The sequence below is a fragment of the Ptychodera flava genome, chromosome 14 (genome assembly GCF_041260155.1).
Source record: "Ptychodera flava strain L36383 chromosome 14, AS_Pfla_20210202, whole genome shotgun sequence".
Classification (NCBI taxonomy): Eukaryota; Metazoa; Hemichordata; class Enteropneusta; family Ptychoderidae; genus Ptychodera; species Ptychodera flava.
Window position 1 is genome coordinate 19,063,868 of NC_091941.1, and position 17,623 is coordinate 19,081,490.

Here is a 17,623-nt window from a genome sequence, read left to right on the forward strand (position 1 = left end):
CCTTTGTGTGTGTGTGTGTGCGTGTGTGTGTTTGTGTTTGTGTCAGAAAAACCATGTGTGTCTCTAATTTCTTTGTTTGATTATGCATTAGGCACCGAACTGGGCGTGCTAAAGAGCTCAGAAGGACAAATTCATTAGACAAGCCTGTCAAACCCATGCAACTGGAACAGATACAGTCATTTTACATGATACTACTGCCTTTTGTCCATGAATGCTATGAAAAAAATGGCAAGACTAATGTTGATTCCCCAGCTACATTTTACTATTAACCCTTTCACCACCATGGTTTGTCCCAAATCCATTGTTTTCAATGGTAAAGTTGGACCTGTATACAGGGAACTGGGGGTGAAAGGGTATGCTGCCAAGCAATTTCTGTTCTTTCCCCTTCAACCGTGTACATATTTTGACTACTTGAATTGCTGCAGAGAAACACAACTGTCAATGCAGGGAGCAATTTGTCCATCTAAAAAGCCAGGAAATGATTTTCAAATGGAAAATTACCAATGCTGGTATTGCCTCATTGATCTGTTGGGACACCTTACAATATTGAGAGTATTATCGGCAGAAACTTCAACATTAATCGCCATAGCAACACTGCTGGTTCCACAGTCTCCATTGTGTGATTTTTTTTAGAAAAACCCAAAATACACAACAGGCGAAGGAAATGATAGCAATCAAGTAGGGGCAATATTGACTTGTAAGTATTATAATGCTAAATGGCCAATATCTTAGCATTGATAAGAATTCTGTTAGATGTGTCTATTGTGTAATGGAGTCTTGAGTTGAATCACGTGAAAGCTGATAAGGCTGAACAGAAACGCATCCATTTGCATCAATCCCCAATTGAGGAAAAGAAAAATTTCTCTAATATTTCGTACATTTGTTTTGTATTTAGAGATGACTTGGGGTAGGCGTCGCTTTCCTCCCTTCACCCGTAAAGAACTAACCGTAGATTCCATTTATGTCCACACTTTTTTAAATATTTGAATTTCTTCAAATTTTGAAATAAAACAACTATCCAGTTGCAGGGAAAGAATGAAAAGATCATTAGGAAAATCGCTTCACGTCAAGGCAATTAATCAGAGAAGTACTGTTTCATCTGGCTTTACGCAGAACTGAAAAGTGACATTTTTGTGACCAGTTTCATGTCAAAACACTGCTGCATTAGAGATATCAGGCTGTCAAATACAAATTATACAATAAATATTTGAGAAATCACGTAACAATTAGCCTAATTTGGAATAATCTCTTTCATAAAATTATTTTCGGTAAACATTGACACATGACTGATGAAGAGAGGTCGCTGCATATAGTGCCAGGTCATGTTTGAAACTTGCTCCAGAAATATAGTTGCCTGCACTCTTGAATGATTTGTCAGGGCATTGCATTATTTTGTATTCATGACTTTTGAAATGTCAAGCAGATGACTCCATCAAGGCTGTGCTGTAAGCTACGCAAAGATGAATTCAGAGAGAGCCGGCAGTAATTGGTGCCTATGACATTTGTAATAATGTAATTTATGCAGAAATGCTGCTTGTTGGGGAAAAAAATCTAAGCCAAATATGGAATTGCGAACACAGGTGAACATGCAAGGTGTTAGCTGTGAGAAAAAACTCATTGTTAACACAATCTTGTGCTACCGTCCCCAAGGACACAGAATATTAATTGTGTACGGAATCATTATATTTACATCAGGATAATGACAATGATCAATTCAGCGTGTTTCTAAAATTAAATCATGTAATTGCTGCTTGCTTTAAGCTTGAGTGTCTCACTTTATATCCGTGCAGCTAGTATTGTGTGATGCTTTGCTGCCAAGGCCTGTTCACTCTCGCAGTGCAAACCTTGTGCCTCCTTGCACCATGTACATGCCTCTGAATGTCTTACCTTTGCCATCCACTCTACAGAGAACTTTCAGTGGCATGCCCCATCGTGTCTCATCAGGGATATTGTGGGCACATTGCACTGGCATCTTGGCCCTGCACCATGGTGTTTGGTCATGCATAGTAAAATTTAGCTTTGTTGTCATACTCATTATCCAGTGCATTCAGAGGGATGTAAGTACTCCAATTTATCTTATTATGTTCAATAACAATCTAGTAAGACATATTAAAATGGGGAAAGGGGTGAGAATAATGATTCGCAAATTTTTTACTCTGGCTACAATTTCATATAACATTTTCATGTATTATCAATATAATGCATAGACTGAATGTGTATGTTTTTTCCAGAAATCCATATTTTTTCCCTGTAATGCGAAAATTTGATCCTAAATAACATATATTTTAAACAATTATTAGCCAGCATTGGTTGTTACACATGTTAGACATTCAAAAGGATGTATGCACATATATCTGTCCAATCATCTGACTGAAAACTGTCCATTCACAATGCTCTATACAGTCTTGTTAGCTGTGAGTTGATTTGCCAGAAATTGCATGTGCCCCAGGTCAACTGATAACACATAGTGGTGATGTTGTGGAGTCATTGCCTGTATACGTGACCAGTTCAGTGTATCGGCCTGGCCAACTGAATTGTAACACATTTCAGTTTCTTAGGCAACAAGCAGAGGTGGTAATCGCTTCATTTGATTTATGAAAATTATCAGTTTGTTCATGAGGTGCATGCACATCTTCATTTATTATCTACATGTGTTCTGTGACACAGCCTTAGTAGTACTCAGCCATACCATAGTCCCCGTGCGTTACAAACAGCTGCACAGTGCAACTGGATTCAGATCACGTGAATCATATTTGCAATGGATGTACGAAAGTAGTAAAACAAATAGTAAATTAAGTTACAGTTAGGCTTTACACCACTTGTGTCGTGTTAGGATGTACACGCCCTAAAAAAACTGGCAGTGGGACAAGAAGAGAAAAGGTCATCTTCCCAGTATTGACTTGTGCTGCTTGTTGTGCTGTCCATCCCCAGCGAAGGAACGTCTGTGATTGAATGCTGACAAGTCATTGGTCAAAATATTGCATAAAATTGCAATTGCATGGTCCAGTGAACAGCTAACCTTTGCATTTTAGGCTATGAATTATGTTATGAAAGGAATACCCAGTGCAGGGGGAAATAAAACACCTGTGTTGACACACCCTGATTTAGCCGTTAAATTTCTGCTTCATAAAAAATTATACAGGGAATTTCTAGGATCACCAGTTCGCACATCAGGTCATCTGTGTTTAAGTGAGGCCCCATGGATTGCAGTGTCTTTGGAGTCTTACAACTAGTACCGAGTAACATGCATAATATTTGTCCAACCCACCGATCTTTTACCTCCTTTGCACAAGAATTAAAACTAAAGAAAATTGGGAGTATTAGCATCATTTTACAGGAAGTTACCCCTGCAGTGACATACAAACATGTATTTTGTATCAGAGAGGATGGAAAAGGTGTTTTTGAATGTTTATCTACGCGTGATTATCTTCTGCCATCCGAGTAATCAATTTTTGTCACCAAGAAGAAGAGGGAAATCAGTCAATGTAAGATTCCCCACCATGATACTGCACCGATGCGTTCATGCATATATCATGTTTTAAAGGAGCAATGGAGCATTTTGCATGCCAGTTACTTCTGTCTTTTTTTTTTTTAATCTGAACAAATATATGACTGCTAAACAGCTGTCTAAATATCGGTAACAGGTAGACCAGCCTACTGTTGCATTCACGCAATCAAGCTCAAAGTTTTTTGCCTGGAGTGCATGGAATTGCTGAAATGTCATGTAGGACTGTGGAGAGGCCCTACTGGCAAGGCTAGGTAAATATCCAGTGTCACTTTCTGTTGCATGGTGAAGTGCGTTTACACGAGCCAGGATCTCACGTGTAATCTGCTGTAGATTAACCCTTTTCCTGCCAGACAGTAATAACTGTATCACTTCCCCATCAGCCAAGTCAGTAAAAAGCGGTATTGAGCCAAAACATGACGTATTTTCAACCACTTGGCTTGGTATGTTATAGCATCTTTTGTCCAAAAAAAAATCAACTTTACAGTATTATGTCTTCAACAGCCTTCAAATGTACAGTATTATGTTAAAATACATCATATGGAATACGTTGTGTTTCATTAATTTTAACCATCTTGACCTGGTGGTGAAATATGGACTTGGCAGGAAAAGGGTTAAACTGTCAAGAGTTGGATCTCAAAGGAAATATAGTAGCTGTCTGCCATCTACAAACATATGCACACCCCAAGGCTTTATAATTTTATTCCTATCCAAATTTCATTTATTAATTTATATTTCTCTACTTAGTTTTTGAAATTCTACAACACTTACATGTGAATTTCATATGAATGTAAAAGAATCTAGTCAGAATCTAGCTTTAACATGTACTGTTAAAATGTGCGGCTTTCCTGTTCAATACAATTCAATTTAAATAATTTTCGCTGGCCATCCATATCATAAATCAAACTTAATATCAAAGGTGCATCGTATGGATAAAAGCTGCATGATTCGGAGGTTTTGTTGCCCTTCCTCAATATGTACCTCCATTGAGATACGGCTGGTTCTTAAAAATTTGCAACGACGGGTATTTTGATATGACAAATTTCATTGATATGAATTTAAATACCGGGGTACTTCAAATTACATTACCTAGTCCAAGGATTTTATAGCCCAAGGATTTTCTATTTATGTGGGGACTAACGTCTTTGATTTATTAAAAAAATTGCCACAAAAAAATGTAGATTACACAGACACAGATTTATGTGTATGATTAGTATAACAATGTCATTTTAACAATCAATCAAAAATCTGTGACATGATCACGTAGAGCTGATATATACCGGTAGTCATAGATTTGCCTGTGTTTGCATTGTCCTGCCTGCTCCAAATGCATGTATGATATTTGGCAATAAGATTTGATTAGGAAAAAACTGTATTGGGATATGAATGAAGCAACGGTGGCTCAGTACTGAGACTGTTTGAAGACTTTTTGACTGGAGACACAGAGATTGTTTTGGCTCTATCTCTCCTTGTCAGTAAAGAAATCGCACACAGAAGCATTATCGCAGGTGCTAACCCCGTCAGGTTAAGTGTCTCCCAGATAAGGAAGCATTGCCATGCCAACATAATCTGGTCTCTTTCTCTCTATAAACTTAGCGCGATTGGTGATGAAATTTCTGAGAGCCCTTGCCTTTCCCGACACATAATATGCCTCAGTACTTAGCACTGATTGGCATGGACAGCAGCTAAGAAAGCCCCAGTGTAAGTACCTGTCAGATACAAGTGAATCGTGTATATGCATCTCTTGAATTATTCACCAATGTTCGTGTCTCATGATCGGTTATATTTCTATTCCATCTGATAATTGCTCAAGCCCATTGCAGGAAATTACGATTTCCCACAATTCACAGCTTGTAATAGCGTCCAGTTTACGATGTTTGCTTTTTTCGGCTGCTTTAAAACGTCTACTTTGAATAGAATCTGTATTTTCAAATGACGGCTCCTATCAGCAACATCACCCACATAATGTCATTTGGTACTGTAATTTTGCTATCTCAATAAAAAAGTTATGGCTTCAAAAGATCGTTAGATTAAACAGAACTCGGCATATCAATGAGAAATCCATACCACTGTAGTATGAGGTTCAGTTGAGTGTTATCATTTTGATAAGATAAAATCATATCTGTACAAAAAATGGTTCTGTTACTCTTGTTGGGTATTTAGCCATAGGGTCGTGACCTTTCAGTATTAAAGGTATGTGGAAGAAAATCCATACAAGAGAAGAGGTTGGATTTAGGGCTTTGCCATCAATTATCAGACATGAACATCATCATTGCCATCAGGAAGGAAAAAAATTAGTCTCTGGTAAACCGGATGAACACTCTTCTGCCAGATGAACACTTCTGTTGACTGTGTCTTTTTTTTATGCTCATGAGTGGGGACTTATGAAACAACCCAGTTTGATCCCTTTTGCTGTGCTAGGTTATCAAAAATGAGGTGAAGGGTACTTGAGTTGTTGCCCCTCTAATGATAAATTCTTCTCACTGATCTTTCCACTAACAAGAAAGGCGTAGTTTTTGTGCATGAAATATTTTCATGGTCTTGTCTATACACGTTTAACTGAACAGAAATGTGCACTCATTGGCGTATATTTTGTTGATCCTCAAGCAGGCATCCATAATCAAAGAAATACAGACTTAATGCATGGAATATAATATAAGTCGTCATTTCTTTCAAAACATGCACAGTTCTTAATTTCAGAAATTCAGTAATTCAATGTGGCTTGGGTAACAGTCAAACAGGCTTCTGTCCCACACAGTATGTGTTACAGTCTTAAAAGTTATGATGATTAACCATTGACCTGAGTTGAATGAAATTTTTTTCTCAAACATCTTCTGTCTGTTTATATTTACAAAGCTGCCAGATGCATAAAATCAATTTTGTAAGAACAGTAGTATTGAGTCAGATGAAATTGTTTGAACAGAAAAAGGTAGTATTTCTGTTTATTCAACATTGAACTGTATAATTGAATATGTATAAGCAAACCTGTAAAAATTGGTCACTAGTTCTATACTATAAACAAGCACTATATTTGCTTGAAGGAAATCTGGCAGTATCAATTCTGAGCTCCTGTAAGATCTCAGATTGACATTGTATGGATATTGGCTAAGCCTGGTATCAGGTCTCAGGTAATCTTGAGGTAATCGGTATTAGAGTTTATAGGCACGTGTACTGTACCTGTACTAAGGTTTTTACCTGCACTGCAGGGTTATCAGCTACATGTATGTGTACACACTGCAGGTTGCCACAGATTTGTTTACAAATGCCCCACTCAGTAGTGACTCTGCTCACTGTATGATTAACCATATCAAATGAGATTGTTGGGCCGTAATCATTGCAGTAGCAAGTGAAGAGATGGATGCTAGTGATATAAAGCAAATCAGATCAAAAAATTACCCAATTTGTTAACCCTTTGAGTGCCAAAGTCTATTTTTGTCCCCTACATAAAATAAACCCCTGTCAATTTTTCTCAGATTTTTGTCAAAATTTTGAGAAAAATCTGTAGCCAATAAAACATGATGTCTATTTGGTCCAAAATTATCAAAAAAATTATAAAAGAATTCATAAAAATTGGTAAAATTTTGCACTATAATTTTGGCGGGAGAAAATTACAGCACTCAAAGGGTTAAATATGGAGCATTTTCTATTTTTCCATCAGTGTGGCCTTGCTTAAGACTAAGAGTGATTTTGCTCTCAGGAAAATATTCTTTCTGTGTGAGGAAAAGAGGAACATAATGCCGGGAATGATCTTGTCTCTTCATTGAAGGAAATTATGTACTTATTGGTCATTAGAAGACTGACCTATCCTTTAAAATAAGGAGGAACTATGAATATGCTTCCAACAGGTGCACATGTGTTGATTCATATTTACCGATGCTTTCTGAATGACGGCAATGAATCTCTGGAGACATGCTGCTCTGTTTTATAAACTTAAGAGAGTTTTGAAGATGATTCAGGACAGGAGATGTCTTCATCAGTTGAAAAAAGATTTGCAGGTGATTACATAATAACAAGTGTTATTTCCTTTTTGGTCCTGAATGCTGTACATATTCTAGTCAACTGTGAGGTTTGTTTGTAGTGTTATGTTAACTCTATTTATAATGTACATGTATCATGAAATCATAGATCAGGATTGCTTGATTTTATCCTGTTACTTTTGTGCCAGTTCTTTGAATTTGTTCTTGCTTTAGATTTGCGACATCTTCAGGAGCAAGTCTTATGGAGATTGAAGTGCACATCTTGCACTTTTCAAAAATTGATCACAACATACCTGTGTACACATCTGGTATCACTGACTTTCGCCAAAGTGAAAGGTTTGCCAAGAGGCAAAGACACAAAGCAACCATTCAGTATTTTAAAAGATCAAAAAAAAGGTAGAAGATGCTGTCAAGCATCAAGAGGCCATACTGTGTGTAGCTTCTGCCAGACAGTGTCAACTCAAGAATATGCTTATAGCTTTCCTTATTACATCCATAACTTTGGTGACAATCAGTGTCACTTGTGAGCTGTTATGGAATATGATGGAGTTGATTTTAAGTTTGAATCCGATAGCTTCTCTGTGTGTCTGTTGGTGTGCTCATCTATGGTCCATGTTTACTTGTTCCATTGGATTACCTTACCCATGTTGTACATGTAGGTCAGCGAGCTGGCCCGTCTTTGTAGTTGAACATGGTACACAGGCAGGTCAAAGCTGTTGTTGACAGAGACTCATTGTAGCAACTCACTTTACTATGTGCAGCAATAGCTTTCCCAAATGAATAATTTGCTCAATTACCACACGGTGCCAACAGTTCTTAGTTTCATTCACTACCTCAGAGCTGAGAACCTTATCACAACACGGCTACAACCGACATTGAAAGCAGTTGCACAGAAAGAAGAAAAGAATGCTGAAATCTAGATATTATTTAAGTTAAAGCTAAAAACAACTGCTTTGATGCACTCAGAAAAGCCAAACCATCACAAATCAAAGTGACAGACAAGAGTATTAGGGAAACAACACTTCAAGTTCAAGAATGCAAAGTTCAGTAAATTAGTGAAGGCTGGCTTTGAATCTTTATACACGCATTGACTGCAGTAGGTTAGAGAATTAAATTTTGATATCTGTGATCATGTTTCCCGGAGGGTACAGCAATTATTATATCCAGAATCATGACATTTAAATTGATAATGTGGAAAGGACAAAGGGGTATATTGTAACTGGTTAGCGATACCATGTTCCAGATGTAATAAAAATTGCCAAATAATTTAAAGGGACGATGAGGTGAAGTCGTCTCAAATAGAACACTTCATATTGGCTACAGTCAGCGTCTGAATGAGATGTTGTGACCCATGGATTGAAATGATTTAATAACAGCTGGAATATTCTCTACAGAAAAGAAAGTCCAATTTGGAAAATTGATACTCATATGTTATTCAGTCCCTGATTAATTTAGTGATCACGTTATCCAAAATAATTTGCCAAGTGCATTTTTTACTACAATGCGGGTAAATTATTTGAACTAACAAATGAACAAGCTGAAGGACTCGTCCTCTTGTGAGCCAAATGTGTATATCTACGAAGCCTTACATAAAAGTCCTAATGAACATTATTTGTGCAATTCTGTCTGTTCAAGGAACTCTTAGTCTTAAAGCTTCAAATAGCATTTATGTGTATGTGTGTGTGTATTCAAGGAGGTTAATTCACAGGATATTGTTGCGGCCTTCTGTACAAAACAGACTATTCACAAAGGCAGCATCATAAAGGTCATAATCCCTTCACTTGTCCATTAGTGTATATTCTTACCCCACACAGTTTGCTGTTTTCATGACCCTTACACCACCTTTGCATTCTGATATTTTGGTTGGTATGGATCCACCAGTTTGATTGAACGCACTGTCACCTGCCACTTCTTTGAGTTCTGTTCCGTGTTCCATTTTACTCGTGCCAAAATGTCGAATGCTGTCCGCCCAAAATACCAGGATATGTGAGGTCATGTAGAGGTCATGAAAATGTGTAATTTATTATGTTTCTTCCTTGTTTTTTTCTTCTGTATCCCTACCCAATTTCTCCCTTGACTCTGAAGATAATGTGTTAGCTTGATTCACATCATGCTAGCCTGGTCATCACAGTATTCTGAAAATGCTTTAGTCAGCAGGGAATATGATTTCTGTCACCAGCCGAGGTTGTAGACGATATCTGCGAGTCATGAAATATACATCTGAGTTCAAATGCTTTACTTAGTTTATACGACAAAAAGCTGCTACAGCTTTAGGGTGATCAGATATACATAAAGAATACTATCATCAGATACAAGTTATCTTTACAGCCTTATAACACAGCTTTTGTAGACTGAGGTGTTAAAAGGGCAGAAGAGGCTGACCTTGGTGCGGCCTGTTTTATGTACTACTGAGTTCCACAAAGACTGTAAAAATGTCATAACATATCACATGTACAATGCCATATCCCTTTAAACAGTAGTTGTACTGCAGTTCCATAAAAAAAATGTTTGATGGAGATCAAATTTTACAGCTGGTTGGTTGAAAATAATAGCCAAACAAAGACTTTTTCCAACAAAATGACATCAAATTTTTTGCCTTTTGTTAATACTGTTACAAAATCATTAGCTCATAGATAGCAATACATTATGTATGTGTAGCTACCAGTGAGAACAGGAGTTTATTTGTTCTGTGCAAATGGAGATAGTTAAGGTTCATGATAATATCTATTATAAGTCTTCCTTTATATTTTTCTAATCTGTGCATTTATCTGTAATTTCTGGCAGTGGGGTACAGTAAGGTCAAGGCTGAATTTGTATAATGACATGACTTGAAAAACGCGCAGCCACATTAACAACACCACGTTTTTAGTGAAAATGTTGAAGAAAAGAATGATCAAAATTGTTTAAATTTTCTTTGACTAATTACGACACTGAATTGGCCATTGGAAGGTGTTACAAGCAGCTGTTTGGTGCAATTGATAACCAAGATTCATGATTAGCTAGCTTTAACGACATGTCATGCTGCATCGATAATTATTTGAGTGGCCATTGTGATATAAATAAAAATTTTGATTAGATCTTGAGATGAAATGGTCGATATAATGGCAATTTGAAGGTAGCTAGATGAGACTAATTGAACATCTTTTAAGTTATTGTCAGCAAAGCAACATATCAGAGTGTCAAGCTGACATGATTCATTTGAAATGGCGGTGTACGGGTCATTTAAATGCCAACGTTAAAGGTAGGATGTAATGATGAATATTTGATCTGAGCTGTCCTATATACCAGCAGGTTTTTTTTCCCCCCTCCACTGATCTCATTTATCACAAAGTCGCTCAATCATGGGTGTTCGGGACGTATTGTTGCTTTTTAACATAATTGGTTATGGTGAATCCATTTAACCCTTTCACCACCATGGTTTGTCCCAAATCCATTGTTTTCTATGGTAAAGTTGGACCTGTATACAGGGAACTGGGGGTGAAAGGGTTAAAAAGCTGCTTGCAGATATGTTGCATTATAGATTCTGAAACTCATCTACAAAATTTCCTGTTTTTGTCATCAGAGGAAGACAGGCCCCCCCAACCTAAGTGTTTTATGAAGTCCAATTGTTGTCAATGGTATCCTGATTTATTACACAACCAGGACATTTTCTGTGGACGGAAATTTTAAATAAAGACTGAAAATATTGCATTTTTCCATATGGGCATTTGTTCATTGCTGGCAAGGGCGCTTTAATTAAACCTGCATACTGTGCAACAGATTTGAAAGTAAATTTGTCATTGTTAAGGTTGAACTGAACATGACACAGAAAAAAGACTCAGGCAACTCCAGCTGACAACACTGCCTCTGAACTGCCAATTTAATTTTTGTTCCCAGTATTGGCTTTTCATTCCTACCAATATTTTACACGTCATTGTGCGCAGTGTGTACATTCCTCCATGCTAATATCAAATATCCTTTTGGGCCATCAGTCACTGGAAGTATATTGTACTGGGGTTGATATTGATGGTCAGCAAGGCTGACGGAGATTGTAAGTGTCGGAGATCATGCTGTCAGCAGGTGGAATTTTGTGCAAAGAGAATAATGGTTAACTAGTGCAGAAAAAGGGGCCCTCTAGTGCCGATAATTGAACTGAGCATGATTAATTACTGCAGTGGGCTTTCATTGTAATGATGACCTTTGAAAATGTGTTGCGAGGAAGAGTGAAGATGGGATTGATTGCCATGGTGACCAGCGGAGGCTTTTGCTCGCTCTGTAGATGGGTAGCTGAGCAGTCGATGTGGGTCAATGAATTACTTGTGGAAGCCTGTCAGTCTGTACATGAATTGATTACATGTACCCCGGTGCAGGTAGCTGTCGAACAGTTGCAGGCTTTGCTCACAGTAACAGGCTCAAAAACAGCACAATCCAGACCTCATCCCATGGTTATTTTGGGGACGGAATCGTAATCATTTGTTTTAACATAACAGTAAACCTGTACATTGCCTTTTGAATTTCAATTAAGGTGCTAGTTTGTGCAGGTATGGCAGTGTCCTATATCTTCATATTCTGATATGGTACATGTCATAGCCTTGTTGAAACAACCTGTCTATAAATAAGCACCAACAGGTAGCCTTGTTAAATGCAAACACTCATAAAAGCTTGAGTCACGATTTTGTCATCATCAAAAGAGAAGTGTTCCTTAAATTCATAATTACCTGGTAGGATGGTTTTAATGACTAAAAGTATGTATGTCCTGAACTGCTTTGTCTAGGGCAGTCATGTACACATATAAAACATGAGTGTACCACCGAGGAGAGCCCCTTAGTAAATGAAGTCACTTTGCTGTAAGGCATATCCATTTGACCAAATTAAGGCATCACTTTCAATTTCTACATGTGGAGTGTCTTTGTTTACAGTGTGATTGTCCGTGACAAGTCAGGCTGCCCCTCCCTTTCTCCCTTTTTTCACCATCGTTTTACTTGTGTTTGTGCCGTTGTCAACATTTCTGTGGTGCTCTGAAAGCTTGTCATTCCTTCATGTCACCGTGTTTGCTCAGCCATTTTACCTTTGCCGTGCTGGGGACATACAAGGCCCCACCCAGCCATTGAATACCACAGAGTTATGCCGACGTTGTGACGAGAGCACATACAGCCCAATGTTTGATGGCATGTAAGAGGTTTTGACCATCTGTTCATCATGCTTGCTTATTAATACATCTGTTTTCCCAGGTACATGAACTGCACCTTTAATATGGCAGTACTGCTCTCAGGTGACGTTACCATTTAACCTTTTAAACTCCATAGTACATGTACCATTGACGGTACAACTACTATGAATGCAGGATTCATAATATATAATATCACTACAAAGATATGGTCCTTTAGCAATCCTTTGAATGGAAGCATGTTGAAGTGCAGAATAGGCAATCTTGTCCTGCCAAAACTCTGCCTGGGTTTTATATTTTATACACTTCATATTTTATGAAGAAGTCAGTGTGATGAAGTATCGGACTGTTCGTGTTTTGTTGCTGCCTTCATCTGAACCTATCAGGACCAGGCTCTTTTCTTCATTCAAGTCTTTACTGTTGTGTACAGTGTAAGACAATCACTGATTGGTCCTTTGGCTCGGCAAAGCATTATGTGTGGAGGCATGGTACTGTGCACATATGTCTTCCTTGGGAATGTGTTTTATTCCAGGCAACAAAGTGAATATGCTGTGGTTGAAATACATCCACATTTGTCGGCAACAAAGAAAATAGCCAATTGTTAAAATCAGAACCCCTCACTCAGGTCAATATGAAATCTTGTTATGAACTTACTATTTTCTTTTAGTAGGACCAAAGAATGATTTGTAGTGACAACAATAAACACATAGCAGCAGATTCAGACAGACTTTATGTGTTAACTCTATGTTCTATGTATCAATGTAATAATTAACACTTGTAATTCCCCCGCACCAAATAACATTGCCCGTCCTCCCTATTTTTGTATTCATTGCCAACCCAAGTTAGGAAGTTTCGTCACTGTTACCATCTCTTTTCTTTTTTCTTCCTGGTGTGTTTTTCTTCCGTGTGCTGAGTGTCTATACCTAAATCCAGGGTCCCTGTTTGTGTTGAAATGATGGCCCTGCAATCATATGAACCGACAAAACCACTTCCAATACTAACCAACCCAAGTGATGGTGTAGAATTCTGGATTATTTGCTGTGCTTTTTTTCACCCTGTTTGTATTGTGATACTGCTATACAAAATGAAAGCAGGAAAGAAAAATGTTGATAAACTTGAATCCTTGGTTACAAGGTATAACCCCAGCTTTTTGTCAATCAGATGTCCATGTGCATGGATGTAAGTGTTCGGTGCATCTGTGCCACAAAAATGTGAGAGACTAACAATTTAGTATTGTACATGTTTTGACTGTTCTGTGGATGCAAGTTGCCATGAGTGCGGTTGTCATTGTCTTTAACTATCTACTTGGTTTTCATATTTCTTTTCTTTTTTCAGAGTTTATTCAGGGTATGTCCCAGTTTAGTGTCAAGGGTGACCGAGAATCAAAACTAAGATGTAGGTATCACCCCCCAAAGCAACCTGGTTTGTGTTGCCCCCCGCCTCCCCCCTCTGCCCACCCCAGCCTGCTCCATCCCCAATGTGTGACTTAACATGTCTTATGATCTCTTACAGAATTCATTCAAGGTGTATCACAGTTTAGTGTCAAAGGAGATAAGGAATCAAAGTTAAGATGTAGGTATTTCAGGTAGTACAATGGCCCACCTGGCAAAACGTGTATGACCACCAATCACATCATCTCTACCATCTGCTTTCCACACTTGGGACAACCAATCACCATTCTTGTCTTATGATGTTTAAAGTAATCAGAGCTTTCTCATTTCTCTATTTATCATAATTGCTCTATATTTATTTCCATGTTCTGGCTTTATTTCTCTCTTCCCATTTGTAAATGCATGTCCTTTACCATGATAACCGTGTCACCACTGTTTTTTGCTAATTTTTGTATTTTTTTGTTAAGTCACACACAAATTTTCCCATTTTGAAACAAAGAGTCCACCCTGTTGTTTAACTGGATATATAGAGTGTGTGAGTTTTATAGGCTTATTTGCAGGCAGCCTGAAGGGTCTGCACACAACCGTTTTGTCAATAACAGCCGGATCAAAACAAGTGTCGTCAGGTGTTTTGAAGTGCTGTTCAGTTCGCAATATAAAATGTGATGGAGCCACGGTTTCTATTTCAGTCAACGCAGAGTATATTCAGTGAAGTGCCTTTATCTGAATGTGTAAATGCATATAATGGTAACTTTATGTGAGGAGCTCAGTGAATGTAGGAAAATTTTATCCATAATATTTGACCAGTTTTCAAGTTCTGTGTTTATTCATTGAGCAGGAAGTGTGTCATCCTGGCATACATTTCACCGTATGATTTACATGTAGTTGGTCTTTCTTTACCAAGCTCTTATAGATCATTGTTTTCTGTGTACATGTATTTCACAGCGGTGTGATAGCCTTATTTATGAAACAAGGTGTTCAAATTGTTTGTTTGTCAGTTTGTAAGGGTTTGTCATTTGTGAACAATCCAAAATTACCTCACCATTGCCATGTACAAGAAGTAAAAGTGTTCAAAAATTTGCATCAGGATGTCAAAAGACAGAATGTGATATTATATGCAACACATTTTTAGATATGATTCTTTATGAATATTTCTGTATTTCTGTGAATTTTAAAATTGTTTATATTCAAGTGATAAACCACCTCAGTGACCGGTGTACCACATGATTTTCATGACTTAATGTGTGGGCAAGCGATAAGAGTTGTACATAATATGGTGAACTGGTCAAACTTGAGAGGTATACTAGGGTGGTTTATTGCCATTTTATTATAACAGTACATTGAAAATTTGGCGTTAAACATTAAAGAAGGGATTTTCTATAAAATGAGAGCTCACGCATGTTTTAACTGGTATATTGCAAATATAACACTGATTTTCACATCTCAACAATCAGATGACTGTATATTCGCCATCAATGTACTGGTATAATGTAATGCAAATTAATTCCTGTAGTATGCATCTTGTGTAACTCACAAGAATTTTAGGAATCTCACTATCTTTCTCCCCTATTAAGACAAAGTCACCATCATTTGACATTTATTTTGTGTATTTTCATTGCAAAGATTTCTGCAATGCAGTCTTCAATCACAACCCCTTTCACTCCATTTCCCTGTCCACTCTGCCACAGAAAACATCGGGCTTGGGCCAAACCATTGCCATGAAAGGGTTAAATGTGAGTTCTCAGTGCCTGAGTGTGTAAATAAGTACTTCCCATTGGTATCGATGTATGTATATCAAAAATGCAAGTTCTTGTGTATACTGGAAATTGCATCAGTAGTGTGTCAACAATGATACCATCACGTGAACACAACGCATATCATCTATGGTGCCTTAGAAAGAGATGAATGCAAAGTTTTGATGACCAGAGATGAAGGATATTGAAATCAATGGAGAAGCATGAATAAATATCGTACATAAAGCAAACATGATAACCAAAATAATAACAAATGAGGTGACTCATCTTTTTAATGATCTGCACACTTTAAGTTAGAGATTCAACAGTTAGAATCGATAGCAATTTTCATTGCTGAATAAAATCATTGGTAGAACCAAGTATGTATTGTTTATACCCAAATGACAAGGCATCAGTCTCTGTAACACGGTGGTTCAGTAGAACGACTGATTAGGACAGCTTGAAATTGCAACATATGCATGTAGCACACAATTACTGCATGATACACAAGCTCAGCTGTTTGGAAAAATAGTTCAAATTGCCCGGTTTCAGAGCTGATAGAGAGAGAGTTTTACACCGCAGGGACTGTACCATCTTATGATGAAGGTGAATCTGATTAAAGTCGATGCCGAGTAATCGGTCACCCCGCAGTTGTAGCATGATGTGAAAAAAATGAAGTGCATGCCCTGGGTACAGTGTCTGAGGCACTGCTCTGAGGAAGTGAGAAAGTTGATTTGAAACAATTTTCGTACTTTCAGAATTACAAACTAGGAGGATTCTCAGCCAATGTTAGATGAATAAGCTACTCTCCTTTGATTTGTTGAGAAGTGAGATATTGCAACAAATAAGAGCACATACATGTATCAGAATATGTCAACACATGAACCAGAGAAGTTATGCACATTTTAGGAAAGGAAATTTTAACAACATTAAAAAAATAATTTCAGGCGAGTTTCATTTCACTTTCAGTTCAGTCATTTCCTGTGTATAAGGTTACCTTCCTCCGAAGCCCATCTCAGATACTGTTGTAATGACGTTCGGCAGTGTTAACTTTGTATGTACATGTAGGCTGTGTATGTGTGTGTGTGATTATGCCTGTTAAACAAAGAAATGTGGACTTGGATGTCACAGAACATAGTAACAAACAACATATCGAATGTTTCCTCGTTTGTTAAAAAAAAAACTGAAAAAAAAAGAACAAGCAGCGGTGAATCAGGCTTTCAGAATGCATTTACAATATTGAACTATCAAAAATCTTCACCTGCCTGTGGTCTGTTTTTTTCATCTGTCACTAAATTTCATTGCATGATAAACTGTTATGGTGAGGAATGGTCTTGCATGTTTCACGTCTACTTGCTCTTACACGTTTGCTTTTTCCCTCTTTTTATGATGCGTAGGATGTGTCATCATGTCAGAGTCAGATTTCTGTGCTTTTCTGTTTTTTCCACCAGAATGTGTGGTTGGTGCACAGCTTTCTGTCACTGTCTTGTGCACCATTACTACATTAACGGTTTACTTAAACTTAAGTGAAAGATGAACAGGTATCATTGCTGTGCAGAAAAAATTCAGACGCACATTGAAAAATGCAAAACTTTGAAAAATGAAAGTTATCCACGTCAGGCGGAAAGACATGCAGATTAATATTGTCAACCCAATATCATTATTACTTCTATAAAATCAACTGGATTGATAACCAAAGAACTTCAAAAAATCTTGGAACATGGTTGCAGGTAGTACGTGAATCATGATTTCATAAGTAGACTCCATAATTTCAATGTTATCGGGGATCTCTCAATAACTTTGTTTCATAACCTTCCAGTGTGGAATGATTGTTAATGCATGATATTTTAAAGTGACTATCATCTTGTATC

The 17,623-nt window shown here is 37.5% G+C and overlaps 1 protein-coding gene across 2 annotated transcripts in view; it reads left to right on the forward strand.

Moving 5' to 3' along the window:
- LOC139149639 (calcineurin subunit B type 1) overlaps positions 1–17,623 on the forward strand; it is a 43,888-nt gene that overhangs the window by 17,960 nt on the left and 8,305 nt on the right. The window contains exon 4 of one of the 2 annotated variants that reach the window (XM_070721476.1): positions 13,964–14,023. In XM_070721476.1, the coding sequence (XP_070577577.1) occupies positions 13,964–14,023 (60 nt within the window). Of the gene's footprint in view, positions 1–13,963; positions 14,024–14,140; positions 14,201–17,623 lie in introns of both variants that reach the window. The other variant, XM_070721475.1, reaches the window with a different exon arrangement.